Here is a 26,523-nt window from a genome sequence, read left to right as displayed (position 1 = left end):
CATACAATATACACGTGGCCCATGTGTCACACCTGTGTCATACAATATACACGTGACACGAGGCCCATGTGTCACACCTGTGTCATACAATATACACGTGGCCCATGTGTCACCTCCTGTGTCATACAATATACACGTGGCCCATGTGTCACACCTGTGTCATGCAATATACACGTGGCCCATGTGTCACCTCCTGTGTCATACAATATACACGTGGCCCATGTGTCACCTCCTGTGTCATACAATATACACGAGGCCCATGTGTCACACCTGTGTCATACAATATACACGTGGCCCATGTGTCACACCTGTGTCATACAATATACACGTGGCCCATGTGTCACCTCCTGTGTCATACAATATACACGTGGCCCATGTGTCACCTCCTGTGTCATACAATATACACGTGGCCCATGTGTCACCTCCTGTGTCATACAATATACACGAGGCCCATGTGTCACACCTGTGTCATACAATATACACGTGGCCCATGTGTCACACCTGTGTCATACAATATACACGTGGCCCATGTGTCACCTCCTGTGTCATACAATATACACGTGGCCCATGTGTCACCTCCTGTGTCATACAATATACACGAGGCCCATGTGTCACCTCCTGTGTCATACAATAGATAGATAAAAGACAAAGTATTTACTGTTATTCACCGCTAGAGAACAAGGTCGTTGTCCTATAATAACTCGTTATGTCATTCTTCAAGTAAATACCTTACGAAACCTTTACATCGTCCCTGGAGCATGAAGACTGTGTGTACTCACCTAGTTGTGCTTGCGGGGGTTGAGCTCTGACTCTTTGGTCCCGCCTCTCAACTGTCAATCAACAGGTATACAGGTTCCTGAGCCTATTGGGCTCTATCATATCTACACTTGAAACTGTGTATGGAGTCAGCCTCCACCACATCACTTCCTAATGCATTCCATTTGTCAACCACTCTGACACTAAAAAAGTTCTTTCTGATATCTCTATGGCTCATTTGGGTACTCAGTTTCCACCTGTGTCCCCTTGTTCGTGTCCCACCCGTGGTAAATAGTTCGTCTTTGTCCACCCTGTCAATTCCCCCTGAGGATTTTGTAGGTAGTGATCATGTCTCCCCTTACTTTTCTGTCTCCCAGGGACGAGAGGTTTAGCTCTCGTAGCCTTTCCTCGTAGCTCATGCCTCTCAGTTATACGCCTACAACTCTCAGCTCATGCGGCTACACCAGACTGTAGACTACACTAGGCGGCTACACCAGACTGTAGACTACACTAGGCGGCTACACCAGACTGTAGACTACACTAGGCGGCTACACCAGACTGTAGACTACACTAGGCGGCTACACCAGACTGTAGACTACACTAGGCGGCTACACCAGACTGTAGACTACACTAGGCGGCTACACCAGACTGTAGACTACACTAGGCGGCTACACCAGGACTGTAGACTACACTAGACAGCTACACCAGACTGTAGACTACACTAGGCGGCTACACCAGACTGTAGACTACACTAGACAGCTACACCAGACTGTAGACTACACTAGGCGGCTACACCAGGACTGTAGACTACACTAGACAGCTACACCAGGACTGTAGACTACACTAGGCAGCTACACCAGACTGTAGACTACACTAGACAGCTACACCAGACTGTAGACTACACTAGGCAGCTACACCAGGACTGTAGCCTACACTAGACAGCTACACCAGGACTGTAGACTACACTAGGCAGCTACACCAGGACTGTAGCCTACACTAGACAGCTCCACCAGGACTGTAGACTACACTAGACAGCTACACCAGGACTGTAGACTACACTAGACAGCTACACCAGGACTGTAGACTACACTAGGCGGCTACACCAGACTGTAGACTACACTAGGCAGCTACACCAGGACTGTAGACTACACTAGGCGGCTACACCAGACTGTAGACTACACTAGGCAGCTACACCAGGACTGTAGACTACACTAGACAGCTACACCAGGACTGTAGCCTACACTAGACAGCTACACCAGGACTGTAGACTACACTAGACAGCTACACCAGGACTGTAGACTACACTAGACAGCTACACCAGGACTGTAGACTACACTAGACAGCTACACCAGACTGTAGACTACACTAGGCAGCTACACCAGGACTGTAGACTACACTAGGCAGCTACACCAGGACTGTAGACTACACTAGGCGGCTACACCAGACTGTAGACTACACTAGACAGCTACACCAGGACTGTAGCCTACACTAGACAGCTACACCAGGACTGTAGCCTACACTAGACAGCTACACCAGGACTGTAGACTACACTAGACAGCTACACCAGGACTGTAGCCTACACTAGGCAGCTACACCAGACTGTAGACTACACTAGGCAGCTACACCAGACTGTAGACTACATTAGGCAGCTACACCAGACTGTAGACTACACTAGGCAGCTACACCAGACTGTAGACTACACTAGACAGCTACACCAGGACTGTAGACTACACTAGACAGCTACACCAGACTGTAGACTACACTAGACAGCTACACCAGACTGTAGACTACACTAGACAGCTACACCAGACTGTAGACTACACTAGGCAGCTACACCAGACTGTAGACTACACTAGGCGGCTACACCAGGACTGTAGACTACACTAGACAGCTACACCAGGACTGTAGACTACACTAGACAGCTACACCAGACTGTAGACTACACTAGGCAGCTACACCAGACTGTAGACTACACTTGGCGGCTACACCAGGACTGTAGACTACACTAGGCAGCTACACCAGGACTGTAGACTACACTAGACAGCTACACCAGGACTGTAGACTACACTAGACAGCTACACCAGACTGTAGACTACACTAGGCAGCTACACCAGGACTGTAGACTACACTAGACAGCTACACCAGACTGTAGACTACACTAGGCAGCTACACCAGGACTAGACTACACTAGGCGGCTACACCAGACTGTAGACTACACTAGACAGCTACACCTGGACTGTAGACTACACTAGACAGCTACACCAGACTGTAGACTACACTAGACAGCTACACCAGACTGTAGACTACACTAGGCAGCTACACCAGGACTGTAGACTACACTAGGCAGCTACACCAGGACTGTAGACTACACTAGGCAGCTACACCAGACTGTAGACTACACTAGACAGCTACACCAGACTGTAGACTAAACTAGACAGCTACACCAGGACTGTAGACTACACTAGGCAGCTACACCAGGACTGTAGACTACACTAGGCAGCTACACCAGGACTGTAGACTACACTAGGCAGCTACACCAGGACTGTAGACTACACTAGGCGGCTACACCAGGACTGTAGACTACACTAGGTAGCTACACCAGACTGTAGACTACACTAGGCAGCTACACCAGACTGTAGACTACACTAGGCAGCTACACCAGGCTGTAGACTACACTAGGCAGCTACACCAGACTGTAGACTACACTAGGCAGCTACACCAGACTGTAGACTACACTAGGCAGCTACACCAGGCTGTAGACTACACTAGACAGCTACACCAGGACTGTAGACTACACTAGACAGCTACACCAGGACTGTAGACTACACTAGGCAGCTACACCAGGACTGTAGACTACACTAGGCAGCTACACCAGGACTGTAGACTACACTAGGCAGCTACACCAGGACTGTAGACTACACTAGGCAGCTACACCAGGACTGTAGACTACACTAGGCAGCTACACCAGGACTGTAGACTACACTAGGCAGCTACACCAGGACTGTAGCTTACACAGGAGGCGGGGGAGAGCAGCGGGGAAGTTTCCCGCCTCTCCGTCGCCGCCAGCAGAGGTCTCAGTATGGCGGGAAGGCGGCGGGGAAGTTTCCCCGCCGCCCTCCATAATCTTCCCCTAGCCGGCTGTGGAGTCACGTTTGTCCCCTCCATCACTAGCGCCGCCCGGCCTCATGGCAGGGGAGTAGGGAAGGGAGGGAAATAGGGAGGGAAGGAAGGTAGGAGGGAGAAAGGGAAGGAAGGGGGCTCTGGTAGGGAAGGGGTGGTAGGGGAAACTCCCCCAGTAGCGTCTTCAAGGCCAGGATAAAGTTGAACTACTGTTGCTGTGAGGGGACGAGTGGCCCGGGGTCCACGTCATTCGTCCCTGACGGCCTGGGGTCCACGTCATTCGTCTCTGACGGCCTGGGGTCCACGTCACTCGTCACTGACGGCCTGGGGTCCACGTCACTCGTCACTGACGGCCTGGGGTCCACGTCACTCGTCCCTGACGGCCTGGGGTTCACGTCACTCGTCACTGACGGCCTGGGGTCCACGTCACTCGTCACTGACGGCCTGGGGTCCACGTCACTCGTCCCTGACGGCCTGGGGTCCACGTCACTCGTCACTGACGGCCTGGGGTCCACGTCACTCGTCACTGACGGCCTGGGGTCCACGTCACTCGTCACTGACGGCCTGGGGTCCACGTCACTCGTCCCTCACGCTTGTCAGTAATTGATGAACCCCCATAATAATAATAGAAGATATTCAGTGTAGGAGGAAATAGTCCCTTACACAGGGGTCATGTGTGTAGCCACATGTCTCAGGTGTGTGTGGTTTTCTGGCGGTGCAGTGCGGGTCATGTGTGTGGGGAAGAATGGGTCATGTGTGTGGGGAAGAATGGGTCATGTGTGTGGGGAAAATGGGTCAAAATAACGTCAAAATACTGACGTTACTCCGTCTTTTTCCCCTAGTAACAGCTGTTATAGACTTGTCTGTTTTGCCTGGCGGCTATTGACTTCCACAAGATGAGCTGCGCCATCTGTCAACTGCAGCTGCTGCAGGTTTGGGCAGCTGTAAACCCTTCTTTAGCACCAGATTTTTCTGTTCTCTTTCCCTATGGCACAGATCCTTCCATCTTGTGTGACCCGCTTTGAGTTTGAGGTTACCGCTGTGTTATGTGGGCCTGCGGGCCGCTCCAAGCAACAGCCTGGTGGACCAAACTCTCACAAGTCAAGCCTGGCCTGCGGGCCGCTCCAAGCAACAGCCTGGTGGACCAAACTCTCACAAGTCAAGCCTGGCCTCGGGCCGCTCCAAGCAACAGCCTGGTGGACCAAACTTTCACAAGTCAAGCCTGGCCTGCGGGCCGCTCCAAGCAACAGCCTGGTGGACCAAACTCTCACAAGTCAAGCCTGGCCTGCGGGCCGCTCCAAGCAACAGCCTGGTGGACCAAACTCTCACAAGTCAAGCCTGGCCTCGGGCCGCTCCAAGCAACAGCCTGGTGGACCAAACTTTCACAAGTCAAGCCTGGCCTGCGGGCCGCTCCAAGCAACAGCCTGGTGGACCAAACTCTCACAAGTCAAGCCTGGCCTGCGGGCCGCTTCAAGCAACAGCCTGGTGGACCAAACTCTCACAAGTCAAGCCTGGCCTGCGCGCCGCTCCAAGCAACAGCCTGGTGGACCAAACTCTCACAAGTCAAGCCTGGCCTGCGGACCGCTCCAAGCAACAGCCTGGTGGACCAAACTCTCACAAGTCAAGCCTGGCCTGCGGGCCGCTCCAAGCAACAGCCTGGTGGACCAAACTCTCACAAGTCAAGCCTGGCCTGCGGGCCGCTCCAAGCAACAGCCTGGTGGACCAAACTCTCACAAGTCAAGCCTGGCCTCGGGCCGCTCCAAGCAACAGCCTGGTGGACCAAACTCTCACAAGTCAAGCCTGGCCTGCGGGCCGCTCCAAGCAACAGCCTGGTGGACCAAACTCTCACAAGTCAAGCCTGGCCTCGGGCCGGGCTTGGGGAGTAGAAGAACTCCCAGAACCCCATCAACCAGGTATCAACCAGGTATCCTTCAAAGGTTTCCCAACGTCCAGAAAACTGTCAGTTTAAAGTAGTCTCTCCTAACCTACCAGAGAACCCAAAACAGAAAACGGGGAACGGTACGTCCTCTTTCGCCTGCCGATTCCATTTTCTACCACGAAAATTGTTTGACTTATGTAACCCATACGTGCGAAAAGCGACGTTCTTCGTAAGAGGAACACTAGAGGAGTGTTATAGAGACGTCTTAAGAGTAAGTGAAACACGGTGAGTGGGTCCCGTAGACTTTGTATGACCGCCTTGAGGTTATCTTGAGATGATTTCGGGGCTTTAGTGTCCCCGCGGCCCGGTCCTCGACCAGGCCTCCACCCCCAGGAAGCAGCCCGTGACAGCTGACTAACTCCCAGGTACCTATTTTACTGCTAGGTAACAGGAGCCTCAGGGGGGAAAAGAAACTCTGCCCATTGTTTCTCGCCGGCGCCCGAAATCGAACCCAGGACCACAGGATCACGTGTCCAGTGTTCTGTCCGTTTGCCCAAGTAAACAAAATTAATCACTTTTGCCTAATCCAAATCGTACGGGCCCAAGCAACGCTCCTAATCTTTTAAAGCAGATGCATAGAAAATGTCATTATTACCGATTGGTCGAATCCATTAATCAAGCGACGTTGTAGGTGAGATTGGAGATTGTTATCTCCTAGTGCAGGTCTTGTAGACATGGGGCCAGATTCACGAAGCAGTTACGCAAGCACTTGCGAACCTGTCTATCATTTCTCAATCTTTGGCGGCTTTGTTTACAATTATTAAACAGTTAATGAGCTCGGAAGCACCAGGAGGCTGTTTATAACAATAACAACAGTTGATTGGCAAGTTTTCATGCTTGTAAACTGTTTAATAAATGTAGCCAAAGCCGTCAAAGATTGAGGAAAGATGTACACGTTCGTAAGTACTTGCGTAACTGCTTCGTAAATCTGGCCCCTGGTTCGTAAGTACTCGCGTAACTGCTTCGTAAATCTAGCTCCAGGTTCGTAAGTACTCACGTTGTAACGGGGGGTGGGGGAAATAACTCTATCTTGTCCATTATTCCACCCCCCCCAGTTAACTAACTAGGCCGGGGGAAACAGCTCTCTCTAGTCCGTTATCCCGTCCCCAGTTAGCTAACTATTCTAGAGCACCTCCAGAGTTCCTAAGGCAACCTCTCTCGTTCAACACCTTGTAACCTAGGTATTTGACTACCTAGGTACTAAGACTACAAGGCGTCGTAACTGGATCAGCTACCCGAAACTCTAGAGAGAACTCTAGAATACAGAATCATTGCCACAAACGTATAAGAGAAAAACGAGAGGAAAGGAATGAATAGTGAAGTAATTAGTGAGGGTTTGGGGTGAGAGGCAGAGAGGTGGGAGGAGCGAGGAGGGTCATTAGCTGAAAGTGAGAGTTTAGAGAGGGGTGGAGGGAGAGACGTAGATAAGTAGTAGTAGAAGGGTAGAATGTAGACGTAGAAGAGTAGATAGTAGGAGACGAAATGCTGCCACCATCCATTCTAGACTATTACATACAAGACAAGGAATGGAACTTGTCTGTATCAAAATATTCTCAAAAGATGTTATCATGAGTTCATTATTAGTAGTTCCCATCTTTATCATGTACTCATTCTAAACCATGAAACCAGTAACTACAGAGGCTTTCTCACCTCAACTCAAAATCTCTAGGGAACAAAGTTAAACACAATTTAAATAATAAATTCATAATTATATTTCACATGAAGTATCATAATTTAGCAATTCAATTAAAATGTTCCAGTTTAATATGCAAAGTGAGTCATCATCCAAGAATTCGAGAACCCTACAACTTGACTGCCCCTGATCGTCACACAACACTTGTAAAACACGACAAGTCACCTTACTGTTCACTCACCAAGTGTCTCTGCCTATAGCTGGATAGAGGGGGGGGGGTCTGTAGTTGACAGAGACTCCCGCCCTGCCGGCCGACAGCCTTCCTGCTAGGCCGTCTCTTCTGCAATCCTGACTGCCGTTCTGTCTGTTAATGCCTCATGCTGGATAGCTCTCCGAGTTTATATTGGGGAACCTAGTAGCTAACTCCGCCCACAAGTAGATAGCCTCCGGCACTACCAAGCCACTCCTTAAACGTCGGCATGTTTGAAGGCTACCAGACTACAATTATAAGCTTAGCGGAAGCAAGGTGAAATTCTCATGATCTGACCTCAGGTCACTTGGGGTCGTTAACGGTTAGAGGTGTGAGATCTCAGGCAGACAACTGGCGCCTCTCCGATCCTTGTCTGTGACTCATGTACTCTATGTATGTATTAACCTAAACCAAACACTTTTACAGTGTTACAACGTAACTGCTTCGTGAATCTGGCCCCAAGTGCCAGTCACAGGGAAAACTACTTATAGGGTGGATAGTATAAGTGCTTGTCGAAGAGAGAAGGGTGTATAATCTATGGCCAAGTGTTTGTAGTGCTTTAGGAATCCACTCAATTCTTACACTCTGCTTTGATGGATTCCTGTCATTCCTGTCCGGACGGATTCCTGTCCGGGTTAGTGGGTCACCCGCTTACCCCAGCTGTGCACGAGAGGGAGAGGGAGGGGAAAGGCCAGACAAGGGGAACAAAAGAGGGGAGGGCAGAGGACATGAGTTGGAGGAAAGGCAGCGAGGAGCCCCAGGAGACCGTGATGGTGGGAGGACATGTGGTGGAGATGAGAGCATCTGTCACTGTATGAGAGGTTCCTGGATGCTGTCTCCTGTCTCTGTCCCCCGTCCCTGTCTCTGTCCCCCGTCCCTGTCTCTGTCCCCCGTCCCTGTCCCCCGTCCCTGTCTCTGTCTCTGTCTCCCGTCCCTGTCTCTGTCTCCCGTCCCTGCCTCTGTCCCCCGTCCCTGCCTCTGTCCCCCGTCCCTGCCTCTGTCCCCGTCCCTGCCTCTGTCCCCCCGTCCCTGCCTCTGTCTCCCGTCCCTGTCTCTGTCCCCTCACTAGCTGGCTTCGGTCTGACTGACACAAGATACAACACATACAAAATGTATACATGAGCATAGACTCATGACCTAAGGGTTTCTAACCTGTATGATCTGATTATTAATGCATGGCGTAGCTTACTAGGCTCTGTAGGTAATGTTTAAATAGTAAAATGTGTGTTGTTAGGATTGGATCAGGTTTTGCAATAACAGATTTTTTGGTATATTGCAGAGAGCAGCAACCAATGAGACGCGAGAGACATGATGGACGACAACAGCAAGCGGCAGGGGACCAGGTGAGTCTTCTACCCTCTACGCCAGTTTATCTAACCTGTCAATTCCTCTGAGAATTTTGTAGGTTGTGATCATGTCTCCCCTTACTCTTCTGGCTTCTAGTGTCTTGAGGTGAATTTCATGCAGTTTTTCCTTGTAACTCATGCCTCCTAGTTCTGGGACTAGTCTAGTGGCATACTTCTGAACTTTTTCCAGCTTCGTCTTGTGCTTGACGAGGTACGGGCTCCATGCTGGGGCTGCATACTCCAGGATTGGTCTTACATATGTGGTATACAAGATTCTGAATGATTCCTTACGCAGGTCACCACTGCTGTTCCTTATTCTCATATCAGGTATAGACAAAAATACGTCACAGCTTCGTGTCATCCTTTGCAGATGACACAAAAATCAGCATGCAAATTACCTCTGCTGAAGACATTGAAAAACTTCAAGCTGATATTAACAAAGTTTTCGACTGAGCAGCAGAAAATAACATGATGTTTAACAGTGATAAATTCCAGGTACTCAGGTACGGTAAAAATGAGGACCTTAAACATAATACAGAGAACAAAACACTATCAAATGTACCCATAGTAGGAAAACAGCATGTAAAGGATTTGGGAATAATGATGACTGACGACCTAACGTTTAGGGAGCATAACCAAGCAAATATTGCGTCAGCCAGAAAAATGATAGGATGGATTAAGAGAACTTTCAAATCCAGGGATCCCATCACAATGGTTGTACTCTTCAAGTCACTTGTGTTGTCCCGTCTTGAGTACTGCTCAGTACTCACTTCCCCCTTCAGAGCAGGAGAGATTGCTGAAATAGAGGGAATACAGAGAACATATACGGCACGCATAGACGCGATAAAGCACCTAAATTATTGGGATCGTCTCAAAGCTCTCCAAATGTACTCACAAGAAAGGAGACGAGAGAGATACCAAATAATATACACATGGAAAATACTAGAGGGACAGGTCCCAAATCTACACAGTAAAATAACAACGTACTGGAGTGAACGATATGGAAGAAAATGTAGAATAGAACCAGTGAAGAGCAGAGGTGCCATAGGCACAATCAGAGAACACTGTATAAACATCAGAGGTCCGCGGTTGTTCAACGTCCTCCCAGCGAGCATAAGAAATATTGCCGGAACAACCGTGGACATCTTCAAGAGAAAACTAGATAGTTTTCTCCAAGGAGTGCCGGACCAACCGGGCTGTGGTGGATATGTGGGCCTGCGGGCCGCTCCAAGCAACAGCCTGGTGGACCAAACTCTCACAAGTCAAGCCTGGCCTGCGGGCCGCTCCAAGCAACAGCCTGGTGGACCAAACTCTCACAAGTCAAGCCTGGCCTGCGGGCCACTCCAAGCAACAGCCTGGTGGACCAAACTCTCACAAGTCAAGCCTGGCCTGCGGGCCGCTCCAAGCAACAGCCTGGTGGACCAAACTCTCACAAGTCAAGCCTGGCCTGCGGGCCGCTCCAAGCAACAGCCTGGTGGACCAAACTCTCACAAGTCAAGCCTGGCCTCGGGCCGCTCCAAGCAACAGTCTGGTGGACCAAACTCTCACAAGTCAAGCCTGGCCTCGGGCCGCTCCAAGCAACAGCCTGGTGGACCAAACTCTCACAAGTCAAGCCTGGCCTCGGGCCGCTCCAAGCAACAGCCTGGTGGACCAAACTCTCACAAGTCAAGCCTGGCCTCGGGCCGGGCTTGGGGAGTAGAAGAACTCCCAGAACCCCATCAACCAGGTATCAACCATCACTACCACACTACTCACCAACACCATCACTACCACACTACTCACCAACACTACCACACTACTCACCAACACCATCACTACCACACTACTCACCATCACTACCACACTACTCACCAACACCATCACTACCACACTACTCACCAACACTACCACACTACTCACCACCACCATCACTACCACACTACTCACCATCACTACCACACTACTCACCAACACCATCACTACCACACTACTCACCAACACTACCACACTACTCACCATCACTACCACACTACTCACCATCACTACCACACTACTCACCAACACTACCACACTACTCACCATCACTACCACACTACTCACCATCACTACCACACTACTCACCATCACTACCACACTACTCACCATCACTACCACACTACTCACCATCACTACCACACTACTCACCATCACTACCACACTACTCACCATCACTACCACACTACTCACCATCACTACCACACTGTCAGTATAATAATCTTGACTATATATACACTCATAAACCTTTTTACTTACACAATTACTATCACACTAACTCACCCTTATGTAAACTGTGTCACTATTATCACCCTTATGTAAACTGTGTCACTATTACCACCCTTATGTAAACTGTGTCACTATTACCACCCTTATGTAAACTGTGTCACTATTACCACCCTTATGTAACTGTCACTATTACCACCCTTATGTAAACTGTGTCACTATTACCACCCTTATGTAAACTGTGTCACTATTACCACCCTTATGTAACTGTCACTATTACCACCCTTATGTAAACTGTGTCACTATTACCACCCTTATGTAAACTGTGTCACTATTACCACCCTTATGTAACTGTGTCACTATTACCACCCTTATGTAAACTGTGTCACTATTACCACCCTTATGTAACTGTCACTGTTGAGTTACCACCTCAGTTAATAATCATCTTGACAGTCGCCGTCAAACTGCACTTGACAAGTTGAGGATAAAGTCCTGTCAATAATGTGTACGGTGTTGCTAAGAGAAGTTGACGGGTGATCAAAATGGTGTGAGGACCATGAACATTTTCCCTTCCCTGCCCCTCTGGCCAGCCCTGGTGATCCTCTTGACTATATTGTCTGGCATCTAGGATATTAACACCTGCTTAACTAGCTGGCCATGTGACTAGTTAGTCTGGCAAAATGGAGCGTCTTGGGTCAGACGACGTGGCGCAGCTCCTGAGATAGAAGCTAGGAACACTGGGATCCGGAGCTTATGGGACGGTGTCTCTTGTTGATTGGCATGGCGAGTCAGCTGCTCTTAAGGTAGCTAATGGTGCTAAGGCATTTATCAGTTTCCTGCGGGAAGCCCGTGTCTTGTCGGAGCTGAAGGGGGCTGGGGGCGCTCCCCTCCTACTGGGGGTGTCACACGACCCCCAAGCTCTTCTGACGACATATAAAGGAAGCAACAACCTAGACAAGATTTTGTGCAATGAACAGTATGATTTTATTAAGATCGGGCTCCAGGTTGGCATACAACTATTATAGATTCATGCCAAGGGCTATGTTCACAATGACATCAAATCTGATAATGTAATGATTCAAGGCGTACCCCATAGGCCAAAAATTAGTGTGATTGATTTCGGGCTCTCTTGCAAGAGCGGAGAAAATATCTCCATGGAAGGTGGTGACCCCGAGAATTACCCATTCCATGCCCCCGAACTCCTGGCTGGTCAACCCAGTACCTTCGCCTCTGATGTATTTGCATACGGCCGGCTAATGCAAAAGATCCTTGAGGTGACAGGTACGAAACATCCTCTACTAATTCAGATGTTCCAGGAAGCTACGCACTCCAACCAGGAATATCGTCCATCCCTCCCCAACCTGCTACGCCGCCTACAGGACCACACCAGGGACACCACCACGGATTCCGCCTATAACCAAGATCGCAAGAGAATTGATCGGTATGAAGCAAAGTGCCCCCAGTGTGGACTTGGGAGAGACGGGTCGAAGATGCCTATGGAACAGATATTTAAAGACAAGGAGGGAACAGAGGACTATTTGGACAGTGTCAAGGATGTGTCTGGTGTCCTCACCCAGTGAGAAGGATCTAGTTCAATATGTCGTAAGGTTTATAAAAAAAAAATAATTTGTTAAATTAGCTGTTCATAAAACAGAAAAATGTAAAACACTGCATGTAAAAGCCATTGTATATATTTGTGTTTTAATAAATTTTGTTATTAATATGTGTGTGTGTGTGTGTGTGTGTGTGTGGTGAGAATTGGTAAATATTGAGAGAGGAAGAGGGAGATGGGGGGTGGATTATCAGGGAAAAATCCAAGCCATTATGACTACATAGCACTGGGAAGGGGTTAGGATAAGGATTTGGGATGGGATGGGGGGAGGGGTGATAAGGAATGGTGCCCAGCCACTTGGACGGTCGGGGACAGTAGGTGGACTTACTGTTATGTATACACTCAGAGCAATATTTTCAAGGTTATCCACCTGACCCAACTTGGTAGCCGCACAGAAAATGGCAACAACAACACAAAACGCTCAGCCATCAACAGCATCATGCTGGGTCTCCCTTCCTCAAGAATATCACTCCATCAGCGATCATTCCTGCTTCATACCTGGTTGATGGGGTTCTGGGAGTTCTTCTACTCCCCAAGCCCGGCCCGAGGCCAGGCTTGACTTGTGAGAGTTTGGTCCACCAGGCTGTTGCTTGGAGCGGCCCGCAGGCCAGGCTTGACTTGTGAGAGTTTGGTCCACCAGGCTGTTGCTTGGAGCGGCCCGAGGCCAGGCTTGACTTGTGAGAGTTTGGTCCACCAGGCTGTTGCTTGGAGCGGCCCGAGGCCAGGCTTGACTTGTGAGAGTTTGGTCCACCAGGCTGTTGCTTGGAGCGGCCCGAGGCCAGGCTTGACTTGTGAGAGTTTGGTCCACCAGGCTGTTGCTTGGAGCGGCCCGCAGGCCAGGCTTGACTTGTAAGAGTTTGGTCCACCAGGCTGTTGCTTGGAGCGGCCCGCAGGCCAGGCTTGACTTGTGAGAGTTTGGTCCACCAGGCTGTTGCTTGGAGCGGCCCGAGGCCAGGCTTGACTTGTGAGAGTTTGGTCCACCAGGCTGTTGCTTGGAGCGGCCCGCAGGCCCACAGCCCGATTAGTCCGGCACTCCTTGAAGAAAACAATCTAGTTTTCTCTACATTATTAAAACAGTTAACACTGAAAAGCATCACTGAGAGTTCTCAGGGTATGGGTAACGATGTGTATCAGAGTTATACGAACGGTTCTGTAGAAGAAGGTGGACGATGTACCGGATGTGCATGTAATATATTTGAACAATCTTCTCTCGTACATAGAGCAATGAAGCGCGTCAATGACTGGGCAAGTACAACTCAAACTGAACTTGCAGGCATATACCTTGCCACTGAATTTTTAAAAGACAAAGGCAGTGGACTTATATACTGTGACTCGCAGAGTGCACTCCTGGCATTGAACGCACATACCTTGCCTTACCTTGAGGTGCTTCCGGGGCTTAGTGTCCCCGCGGCCCGGTCGTCAACCAGGCCTCCTGGTTGCTGGACTGATCAACTAGGCTGTTGGACGCAGCTGCTCGCAGCCTGACGTATGAGTCACAGCCTGGATGATCAGGTATCCTTTGGAGGTCTTTGTCAAGTTCTCTCTTGAACACTGTCATCAACAATGCATTATTCTGTTGGTTGACTCTGCAAGACGTTTGCTCACCCTGAGATGGACTCCTTTGCATCGGCATGGAACCAGCATCTCCTCTACGTGCCTCCATTCTGCAATCATGAGGTTCTTGCAATAAATGCCTTTCAGGTACAACGATCGACCTGTTGCTCCCGGTGTTGTCCAGGTTGGAGATGTAGTCGGGATAGGTGATCCTTCTGGGTCCTCCGTGGCTGCCTCAATCTTGTTTTCTGGCTCGGTGTCTGAACCTGAGCATTTTTTTTTTTTCTTTTGCTGCTGCTCTGCCTCTTTCAGCAAATTGGCCTGATGACATACCCCCTGGACTGACTTTCTCCGCATCTGGACTTTGACACGAGTATTGCCATTTGTATGGTGTGCAGGTGATCGAGATGATATACTCGATATGTCATACTGTCGCCCCGAGTGGGCGACAGTATTTCGTTGGGGTGGCAGTATGACGTTTCTTAGCACTCCTTTTGCCTCTGCCACCCCCTCTTTTCCTCTCTTTCAGTGGTTTTGTCTTTTTTGTCTTATTTGTTGATCAGTATCTTATATCTAATACTGCTGCCTGTTGTTATTTAGTCTTGGCAAAGCTACTGCTCTTGTTGTTTGGCATCGTCGTTTTCTCAGCACCATCTCTGAAGTTGTCTCGTGCCTTCTTTCAACTCCGGTTGGTTCATGCTGCTCCTGAGCCATCTTGGTCTCTTAATAGGGTGCTGGATTTCCTTTCCTCTGTTCACTGTTACCCCTTTCATTTGGAATACATTTCTTAAAGCCATTTTTGTTGCTCCCCTCCCCCCATTTTTTTTTTGTATTTTGGTAAGTAAAACCAAGCCAAGCAATGGTTACGATCCGTTGTCTCAATGCACCACAATGTTCAGTGAATGAGAGTCCTCTATTTTTATCAAATTGAACCACTATCAATACTCCTCAGAAACCAAAGTAACAAGCAACAATATTACCTTGAAGGAATTGTGATAAAGTATATTTATATACTGTACTGTACTTTATATTTATATAAAGTATATTCATATTTATATAAGATAGTCTACAGTCAACACACCACAACCATCAAACACACTCGAGGAAAATTTGGTATTGCCACCCCACTTGCTTAATTGTTACTGGGAAAGAAATATAAATTGTTATATATTTAATCATCTCCATTTGTGCATCACACCTTAACCTCACCTTGCTGGTCTAGAAGCTGTTAGGCTTACGTATCTCTCCAATTTGTTGACCTCTCACAGGCAAATTGTTACGTTCAATAAAGTGTACTCTAACTTGGCATTTCTGTACATTGTCAGTACAATAATGTAGAGAAACTTACCGTACCGTACACGGCAAATTGAAATATCACAAACTGCAGTTAAAATGTAGTAATATTCAAAATACTGCTTATTGTTATAAAAATGGAATTGCTATATACAAATTTATAAGAAATTTAATATTTGATTACATTTGATCTTTAAATCTAAACTCAACAATTCCCTCTATACAGTTTATATATTCCCAATGTCCTACTCCCTCCCTCCAACACCCCATCAAGTGGTGGCCGCAGGACAAGTTTCTCCAAAGGTTTTAAAACCAGACAAATCTTTCAATCAATCAAGCTCTGTAACCCCATCCACCCCACGGTTTCATATATTGTACCATGCTCTTCCACGATACTGATAATCTGTTACAACTTTATGATCCATTTATTTCATCCTTTTTCACCTTTCTCAAAAAAAGATTCTCAGGTATTCTATTTCCCATTTCATTCCTTAATACAACACCTTATGTATACATCGTCATTAGATGGAGAATGTTGCAGTAATGTGGCCGAAACAAATAACCCAACCCAAACCTGAAATAAAAATGACAGTATTTTGGTTCATCCTACAATAATCTTAAGCCATAACATCACAACTTAACAGTACCAGTAATTATACGTAATGAATGATATCCACATCGATGATAAATTTGGGGGTGGTGGGATAAATGATGGGGATGGGAGAATTGTAGTCGATAGACTTCCATAAGAAAACAAAATCCCAGTATACTTTCGGCAAATATTGTAACTGAACTTTGTTCAAGAAAGTATAAATTAAAAGGCCTATGTACACGTCTTAATTCCAAATTATACTTCAAGACATTAATCTACACTAAGAGTACGGTACACAAGACATGTTCAAGTCCAGTACTGGGAACTTGCTTTAGTCTTGACAAAATCTCTTGGCAAAAACTACCTTAAATATTTGATTGTCTACAAGTGACTTGTGCTCCAGGTAGTGCTACTATCACATGGCATTACACCTATATCACAGAGCTTTTGTTTTATCCTTTTGTTATTGTCATCTTAACTGGGAAGTACTGTAGCCTTTATTCTTCACAGTTACGTGCATTAAGTGGCACTGTAGCCACAGCTTCACGATGTTTCATAAACAGTACAGACTTATTTTACGGGCTGATAAGCCATTATCCATTTTTGGCTCAATTCTGTTGTAGTCACACCTCAATATTAAGCTCCTGCCAGCTGATTCTTCACTCACAATTTTGGACTTTGGAAAGTCTGGAGTAACCTCTCTGCTGGTTACTTGCTGATAATCTTAAGGTCTGTTATGTACTCTAAACCAAAGTCCGCAGTTGCCGTTCTACCATGTGATCAATTATGATCTCCAGTATTAAGACTATCCACTCAATGCACCAGATGGTGAATAAATTTTATATTCATGTAATTGAAGAGTACATACTGCAATTTATAAGTTGCGGGTGTCTGCATATTTTGTAAAATGCTGTATTTAATAAAAAAAAAAAAAGTCTTGAACACTGTGAGGGGTCGGCCAGTTATGTCCCTTATGTGTAGTGGAAGCGTGTTGAACAGTCTCGGGCCTCTGATGTTGATAGTTCTCTCTTGAACACTGTGAGGGGTCGGCCAGTTATGACCCTTATGTGTAGTGGAAGCGTGTTGAACAGTCTCGGGCCTCTGATGTTGATAGTTCTCTCTTGAACACTGTGAGGGGTCTGCCAGTTATGTCCCTTATGTGTAGTGGAAGCGTGTTGAACAGTCTCGGGCCTCTGATGTTGATAGTTCTCTCTTGAACACAGTGAGGGGTCGGCCAGTTATGTCCCTTATGTGTAGTGGAAGCGTGTTGAACAGTCTCGGGCCTCTGATGTTGATAGTTCTCTCTTGAACACTGTGAGGGGTCGGCCAGTTATGTCCCTTATGTGTAGTGGAAGCGTGTTGAACAGTCTCGGGCCTCTGATGTTGATAGTTCTCTCTTGAACACAGTGAGGGGTCGGCCAGTTATGCCCCTTATGTGTAGTGGAAGCGTATTGAACAGTCTCGGGCCTCTGATGTTGATAGAGTTCTCTCTCAGAGTACCTGTTGCACCTCTGCTTTTCAACGGGGGTATTCTGCACATCCTGCCATGTCTTCTGGTCTCATGTGATGTTATTTCTGTGTGCAGGTTTGGGACCAGCCCCTCAATTATTTTCCACGTATAGATTATTATGTATCTCTCCCACCTGCGCTCAAGGGAATACAGATTTAGGCTCTTTAGTCGGTCCCAGTAGTTTAGATGTTTTACTGAGTGGATTCTAGCAGTAAAGGATCTCTGCACGCTCTCTAGGTCAGCAATTTCTCCAGCTTTGAAAGGTGCTGTCATTGTGCAGCAGTACTCCACTCTAGAGAGCACAAGCGTTTTGAAAAGTATCATCATCGATACAGCATCTCTAGTGTGAAGAGTTCTTGTTATCAAACCTGTCTTGCCGTCACAAATTCTTGCATTTGTGACGGCTACTTTATTGTGTTCTTTAAAGGTAAGGTCTTCCGACATGAGTACACCCAGATCCTTTACATTGCTTTTTCGTTCTATGTTATGATTTGACTGCATTTTGTACGTGGTTTCTGATTTTATATTTTCATTTTTTCCATAGCGCATGAGCTGAAACTTGCCTTCGTTAAACACCATATTATTTTCTGTAGCCCATAGAAAGACCTGATTTACATCTGATTGGAGGTTTGCCATGTCCTCTATGTTGTCTACTCTCATGAAAATCCTAGTGTCATCTACAAAGGATGATACATTATTATAGATTGTGTACTTATCTATGTTCGATATGAGGATGAGAAAAAGTATTGGAGCAAGCCCTGGGGGACTGAGCTCTTCACGGTTGATGGTCCGGATTTTATTTTGTTGACTATTACACATTGGGTTCTGTTAGTCATGAAATTGTAGATCCATCTGCCTATTTTTCCGGTAATTCCTTTTGTACGCATTTTTGTGTGCAATAACACCATGGTCACATTTGTCAGAGGCTTTTGCAAAGTCTGTGTAAATTACATCAGCATTTTGTTTGTCTTCCTTGGCATGTAATGCCATGTCATAGTATCCAGCAACTGTGACAGGCAAGAGCACCCTGTTCTGAACCCATATTGTCCAGGGTCATGGAGATGCTGTGATTCCATGTATTTTGTGATCTTACTTCTCAGTGCACACTCAAAGATTTTTATGATGTGTGATGTTAGTGCTATCAGTCTGTAATTTTTTGCCTCTGCCTTATTTCCTCCTCTATGGAGTGGTGCTATCTCTGCTGTTTTTAGTATGTTAGGGATTACTCATTAACAGGGATCCTTTGTCAAAACATGACATTTCTTGTATGTCTGCTGTAGGATGCTGTGTAATTAATCTCATCAAGTATGTTGTGTAACTGATCTCTTAAACTATATGTAATTGTGAAGGTTAATGATGTAATTAATGATCTCATGAAAGACGTTATTCATCTCATGGAAGATCCTGTGTTATTGGATGCTGTTATTAATCTCACATAGGATACTGTACTATTGTTGATCTGATGAAAGCTGCTGTTATTGATCTCACATAGGATACTGTACTATTGTTGATCTGATGAAAGCTGCTGTTATTGAGCATCTGCTGGAAGATGTTGTGTTATTGAGCACCTCACAAACAATGTGTTGCAAGTGATGATTGTACACATCCGTACAATCAGTTGCAAGGCCATAATGCAGCCATATAATCGGTATGTCTCCTTTCAGAGTATTTAAGAAAAGTTCTCCGAATGGAAAAATCACCGTCTACTTAGGGAAGAGAGACTTTGTTGACCACATCACACACGTAGACCCAATAGGTATGTTCTCTTCTCGTAAGGTAAGTTGTCTTACTGATAGGTAAGTCTTTTCTTTCTTATATTCTTACCGATTGGTAAGCTCCCAGACCAATAGGTAGGTTGTCTTACCAATAGACAAGCTCCCAGACCAATAGGTACGATAGGTCTTACCAGTAAGCAACCACTATTTATACACAGTCTATTAGGAGGTTGATTGACCTTTGTCTCACCAATGGCTCGGCCTTTGGTTATGTATTTAAGATATATTAAAATGTGTATTTTTGGTTGGTAGGATGTTTCATAAAGTGGAAGTACTGTAATAGGACAACCCGGGCTCATGAGTTGCCACTACGTAACAAATGCAACTGTTTTACCTAACCAGAAACATACAAACCCAGTCAACCCACCTATCCCCCAACCTAACCTATCAACCCACCTATCCCGCACCAAAATCCGTTGAAAATGGGGAGGTATTTGGGGAGAGAACGAGAATAGGAAATGATTTCTGTGCTCAACATGCAGTATGTCATTTTTAGTGTTTAGTCTTTGCAGATTTACAACAGCTTGATTGATCAAGTGTTTTAGTCAGTGCTGGGAAAACAATAGAGAAATAGACATTGCAACAAAAGTAGATATTTTGTGCATTTCTAGGGCATGATTTCTTAACCTCAACAGCCATAGAGCTCTTGCATGGAAACATGGCATAGGCTTAACCACACAAACGTTCTAATGCTAACTTTAATCATAAAAATCAAAACGCACATGTGTACGTGCATGCATGCACGCATGCAACAGCCTTCTACCATGCACACTAGTGTTAACCAACTGTGTTGACTTTGCAGATGGTGTAGTGTTGATCGACCCCGAGTATCTGAAGGACAGAAAGGTATATGGACATGTCTTATCTGCCTTTCGGTATGGCCGCGAAGACCTGGATGTTTTGGGCCTCACATTTCGCAAGGACCTGTACCTAGCGTCAGAGCAGATCTTTCCCCTTGACACTGCCAGCAAGAGGGCCCTCACTAGGTTACAGGTACTGTAAGTTGTGTGTGTCTTGATGCCTTTGTCTTGGTATCCTAATGCTAAGGGAGTGAGTGAGTGTTCCTCACCTTATCCATGTGGGAGTGAGTGAGTGTTCCTCACCTTATCCATGTGGGAGTGAGTAGTGTTCCTCACCTTATCCATGTGGGAGTGAGTAGTGTTCCCTACCTTATCCACTTTGGAGCGAGTAGTGTTCCCCACCTTATCCATGTGGGAGTGAGTAGTGTTCCTCACCTTATCCACGTGAGAGTGAGTAGTGTTCCCTACCTTATCCACTTTGGAGCGAGTAGTGTTCCTCACCTTATCCATGTGGGAGTGAGTAGTGTTCCCCACCTTATCCATGTGGGAGTGAGTAGTGTTCCTCACCTTATCCACGTGGGAGTGAGTGAGTGTTCCTCACTTTATCCACGTGGGAGTGAGTAGTGTTCCCTACCTTATCCACTTTGGAGCGAGTAGTGTTCCTCACCTTATCCATGTGGGAGTGAGTAGTGTTCCCCACCTTATCCACGAGGGAGTGAGTAGTGTTCCTCACCTAATCCATGTGGGAGTGAGTAGTGTTCCTCACCTTATCCATGTGGGAGTGAGTAGTGTTCCTCACCTTATCCACATGGGAGTGAGTAACCATCCCATCATTCAGCGACCAAGAAATGAGTAATACCCCCTCCTTATCTATGAAAATAAGCAATTTTCCCCAACCTCTCTTTTTGAAAATAAACAATCCCCCACCTTCTTTAGAAACTGTAGGTCTAAATGATCCTGCTTAAGTATTGTGAATTATTTATATATGCTTAACAATTTCCGTGAAGAAGTTTGGTCAGGGACCAAATTGAAAAGCTAAGTTTCGTGGCATTTTTTTTCAGGAACGCCTCATCAAGAAATTAGGACCAAATGCCTTTCCGTTCTTCTTTGAGCTTCCCCCTCACTGCCCAGCGTCGGTCACGCTGCAGCCTGCACCGGGGGACATGGGCAAACCCTGTGGGGTTGACTATGAACTTAAGGCATATGTTGGGGACAGTGTCGATGACAAACCTCATAAAAGGTAGGCTCGGCTAAAATTTTGAAATAACAGTCCCATATTCTGCTTTCATTTGCATTTGTCAATGCAGTACTATATTAAACTGTAAATGATTTGCTGATGGTGTTTTTTTTAAATGTTAAATAAAAAGTTTGTTCTTCATAATATATCTTGATACAGTTAAATGTTTAGACATTTTTTTATATACTGTACTAACCAAAATAACAATGACATATCACTATGAAACTCTTTTGAGCATTATAGTGGTATGTCATTATGTACCCCAGGGTGTGAGTAGGGGTATTATGTAAAACTTGGATTGTGGCTACCTGCTAGGTAACTTCCAAAGGCCTCACGAGATGAGTAGAACTAGTGGTCGTGATACTGTACTTTTAGCTCATCGCGGGTGTGTTGGTCAAGCACGTGTCTGGGGAGGCAGACATGATTTCGGTCTCATCGTACTCGACAAAATTATCTACTGTGGCTGAACTATATATCAAATGTCCTCATTTTGATCTACTGTGGCTGAACTATATCATTTCAAGTAGATACTGTATTTGCCATTCAGTTTGATTAGCAGTGTGTATTTATTTGTAATATAGTATGTGCCTCAGGGATGCTCGAGTAGTTTTCTCAAAGAATTCATTTTGATATAGCATACTGTTATTTGCATCTTCATACAGTGTATTATTTTGAAAACAAATAACACATTAAATATATATTGACAAATAGAAGAAGAATTTCTCTAAAATTTGTAAATTACCTTTTGGATTTACTCATAGAAAACATGAAGCAAAAAGTGTGCAAATATAACAAATTCCTCATCAAAATACAACAAATTGCTACAGTACAGAATACTAAATGATCCAACCTTTCCCCACACACACACACACACACACATGAAATGAAAGGAAAGTGACAGTACAGCACTGTATTAGCAACTCTATAAGAGTACAGGACAAGACGAAATGCCAAAGTTACAACTGCCGTCGCTTGCCTATGTTTTCGTGTGTGAGTTGGACTATTTATTTTCATCCACACTATTGTTACATATTCTCTAATACTGTACTGAACAATAATTGTTTCTTGTTACTGAAATTTGCAGAGATCCATACTCTGAATATTATGTGAAGGATGTGGTATAACTGTACCCAATTATAGTGAGCAACATGTTGATGAACTGTTCTTTGTAAAGCATAGCGAGTGTAAAGGAAATGCAGAATAGCACTATTGAGGAGTAGAGGTGCCATAGGCATAACCAGAAATCACTATCAGAACATGAGAGGTCCACAGCTGATTATCACACACTCAGCAAGCATTAGAAATATTGCTGGAACGAAGGTGGATGTATTCAAGAAGCACTTGGAAAGGTTCTTGCAAGAAGTGACAGACCAACTAGGCTGTAGTGGATAAGTGCACCTGCGGGCTGCTCCATGCAACAGCCTGTTGGACCAAGTTATCACAAGTCGGGCCGGGCTCAGGGTTATCTTGAGGTTGTCTTGAGATGATTTCGGGGCTTTATTAGTGTCCCCGCAGCCCGGTCCTCGACCAGGCCTCCACCCCCAGGAAGCAGCCCGTGACAGCTGACTAACACCCAGGTACCTATTTTACTGCTAGGTAACAGAGGCATAGGGTGAAAGAAACTCTGCCCATTGTTTCTCGCCGGCGCCTGGAATCGAACCCAGGACCGCAGGATCACAAGTCCAGCGTGCTGTCCACTCGGCTGACGGAGTCGAAGAACTTCCGAAACACACTCCAGGTATACTTAAAGTTCCTGCTATGTTGAACAGCAGGATATATATATGCTTTACATTTACACTATCTGTACATATAGCTAAGGCTTGCTAATTCTTTATAGGAATTCAGTGCGGCTTGCAATTAGGAAGGTTATGTATGCTCCCATGAAGCAGGGAGACCAGCCCAGTGTTGAGGTCAGCAAAGAGTTCATGATGTCTCCCAACAAACTTCATCTCGAAGCATCTTTAGACAAAGAGGTATAGAAGTGTATCTTTAGTATTCTCTAGTAATGTATATAATTATTTTTACATTGTCATAACCCTTCCAAGCAGATTACTTCTTTAGATACTTTGAAATAAAAATCTCATGGTTAGATGAGTAGCCATATTCTTTGTTATCATCATCTGATATCTTGCATTTTGCTTTCCAGTTATATTATCATGGAGAAACAGTAGCCGTTAATGTCCATATACAGAATAATTCTAATAAGAGCGTCAAGAAAATTAAAGTATCAAGTAAGTGGTGTGTAACTTTGTAATTGGAAGCAACTTTATTGAAAATATGGTTTTAAAGAATGTTATGCAGCTAGGGAACTTGTATGGTGTTATCTTTCATTCTTTCTGCAGTACTAGTTTTTGTATGTGGACTTAGGTAGCAGCGGGTTGCTGCTGTGGATGATTGCTGGAGTGTAGATGCCTGAGTGTAATTACCTGAGTGTAGTTACAGAATGAGAACTACTCTCGTGGTGTCCCGTCTTCCCAGCACTCTTTGTCGTATAACGTTTTGAAACTACACACTTTTTTTTGTACTTTTTGGTTTTATTTTTGAGTAAAGCATAGGTTAGAGAATTTTTTAATTCATCAGGAAGGGAGTTCCATAGACTGGGCCCTTGTTTTGCATGGAGTGTTTGCACAGGTTCAGTCTGACTAGTGATATCAAAGAGAGATTTATATCTGGTGTGGTTCTCTTGGGTCCTATTACATACAAGAAGTGTTTCTGATCAGGATTAGCATTTAGGAACGAGTTTTTGTACATGTAAATAGCACAAGAGAATGTGTGGAGTGAGTGTATGCTTAGAATGTTTTAGGGAATTAAACGGAGGGGCTGTGTGTTGTCTGAAGACAGAGTTTGTTACAATTCGGATGGCAGATTTTTGCTGGGTGATGATGGGCTTCAGGTGATTTACAGTAGTTGAACTCCATGCACAGACACCATATGTTAGGTTGGGAGAAAGTAGAGAGTAGTAAAGTGAAGGGAGAACAGATTGGGGAACAGCTCAGCTGAGAGCATATTTCTGTGTAATAAATGCTGTATATGAAGATTTTTCTTTTTTACTGTACAATATTAAGTTCATGTATAATGCTTGTAATAGATCAGTTGACTTTAATGTGTCTAATGTCAGTCCCGTCTATGACTGGACTTTCCTCGTAATTTCCCTTCATCTGCACATGTACACAAATTTGAAAAATAATGGAAATCAGATATCTCAGTATGTAACTTTAATCTTATCTTCCAGTTCTTTTCCAGTCCATCCTGGTGGTACCTTGCTGTCCCATTAATGGAGAGTTTGGGTATTAAGGAGTGATGAATGATAATGTTGATACTGATTTAATATTTCTGCATTTATAAAAACTAAATTTCATATACTGTACACTATTTGAACCTTCCTGTTCTCAAAGCTGTGGACTACAATATTTGTAAATATTTATTTCTGAGCAAATTGCTTGTTACTCCTTCACTTAAGTACCTGGCTTGGTTAAGGGTCTAACTGCCTGGCTTGTGTTAAGCACACACCTGTCCCAACAGGTGTGTGCTTAATCGGATCATGTTTATAACCACAGAAATCACAATAGCGTGATGCATCAAATGAAATGTCGTGGCCTAGTCGACTAAGGGCAGCGTCTTGGATCATCCCGGGCGTAAGTTCGAACCCTCATCACGGCCCTTGTGGCTTTGTTCGTGTTTATAACCATCTGTTAAGCAGGAGCCCAGATCCTGCTGATGTTCGTCAGCCGCCATCTCTGGTGTATCATGTGGGGTCAGGCTCTCTTCACAATCACATTTTTTTACTGGTGGGGTTTGGGTCCAGGAAAGTTAGACGTTCATGTCCCCAGCTTACTCTTCTACCACTCTGTACCCCAGATGCATTAAATTCCTGTATTTAAGTTTTGTGCATATTGTTTCTGTCTCCCTATGGAGGCTTGCCTTAGTGGTTGAAGATCATACCTCTGGTTGGTTGATACCTGGTTGATGGTGTTCTGGGAGTTGTTCTACTCCCTAAGCCCGGCCCGAGGCCAGACTTGACTTGTGAAAGTTTGGTCCACTAGGCTGTTGCTTGGAGCGGCCCGCAGGCTCACATACCTACCACAGCCCGGTTGGTCCGGCACTCCTTGGAGGAAACAATCTAGGTTTCTCTTGAAGATGCCCACTGTTGTTCCAGCAATATTTCTTATGCTCGCTGGGAGGACGTTGAACAACCGTGGACCTCTGATGTTTATACAGTGTTCTCTGATTGTGCCTATGGCACCTCTGCTCTTCACTGGTTCTATCCTGCATTTTCTTCCATATCGTTCACTCCAGTACATTGTTATTTTACTGTGTAGATTTGGTACTTGGCCCTCCAGTATTTTCCATGTGTATATTATTTTGTATCTCTCTCGTGTCCTTTCTAGTGAATACATTTGGAGGGCTTTGAGACGATCCCAATAATTTAGGTGCTTTATCTCGTCTATGTGTGCCGTATAAGTTCTCTGTATTCCCTCTATTTCAGCAATCTCTCCTGCTCTGAAGGGGGAAGTGAGTACTGAACAGTACTCAAGACGGGACAACACAAGTGATTTGAAGAGTACAACCATTATTATGGGATCACAACCATTGTGATGTATTCAGGCTTTGAGTCAAATTAAGAGCCCTTTTTAGATCAAGTGAATTGGTTGCTTCCAGCCCTCGGGGAGTAAACTGGGTTGCCTGTGTACTCACCTAGTTGTGTTTGCGGGGGTTGAGCTCTGGCTCTTTGGTCCCGAGGACCAAAGAGTGTGTGTTTCACAAAGAGTGTGTGTGTGTGTTCAGTGCTGCCATCTGGCGGTGGTCTGGTGTAGTAGCTAGACAGAGCAGCCAGTCATTTAATAGACTGCTAATTGTAGCACCTTACG

General features: G+C 45.7%; 1 protein-coding gene across 3 annotated transcripts in view; it reads left to right on the top strand.

Moving 5' to 3' along the window:
• Positions 1-8,972: 8,972 nt before the first annotated feature.
• Positions 8,973-26,523, top strand: part of krz (beta-arrestin protein kurtz) — a 57,352-nt gene continuing 39,801 nt past the window's right edge. For 2 of the 3 annotated variants that reach the window (XM_045728408.2, XM_045728406.2), the window contains exons 1-6: positions 8,974-9,041; positions 19,508-19,599; positions 20,421-20,611; positions 21,480-21,658; positions 23,493-23,628; positions 23,802-23,886. In XM_045728408.2, coding sequence (XP_045584364.1) covers positions 9,007-9,041; positions 19,508-19,599; positions 20,421-20,611; positions 21,480-21,658; positions 23,493-23,628; positions 23,802-23,886 — 718 coding nt within the window. In that variant the 5' untranslated portion in view covers positions 8,974-9,006. Of the gene's footprint in view, positions 9,042-19,507; positions 19,600-20,420; positions 20,612-21,479; positions 21,659-23,492; positions 23,629-23,801; positions 23,887-26,523 lie in introns of all 3 variants that reach the window. The other variant, XM_045728409.2, reaches the window with a different exon arrangement.

Source organism: Procambarus clarkii, chromosome 85 (genome assembly GCF_040958095.1).
Source record: "Procambarus clarkii isolate CNS0578487 chromosome 85, FALCON_Pclarkii_2.0, whole genome shotgun sequence".
Classification (NCBI taxonomy): Eukaryota; Metazoa; Arthropoda; class Malacostraca; order Decapoda; family Cambaridae; genus Procambarus; species Procambarus clarkii.
The sequence above is the reverse complement of the archived record's forward strand: the minus strand, read 5'-3'. Positions and strand labels throughout refer to the sequence as shown.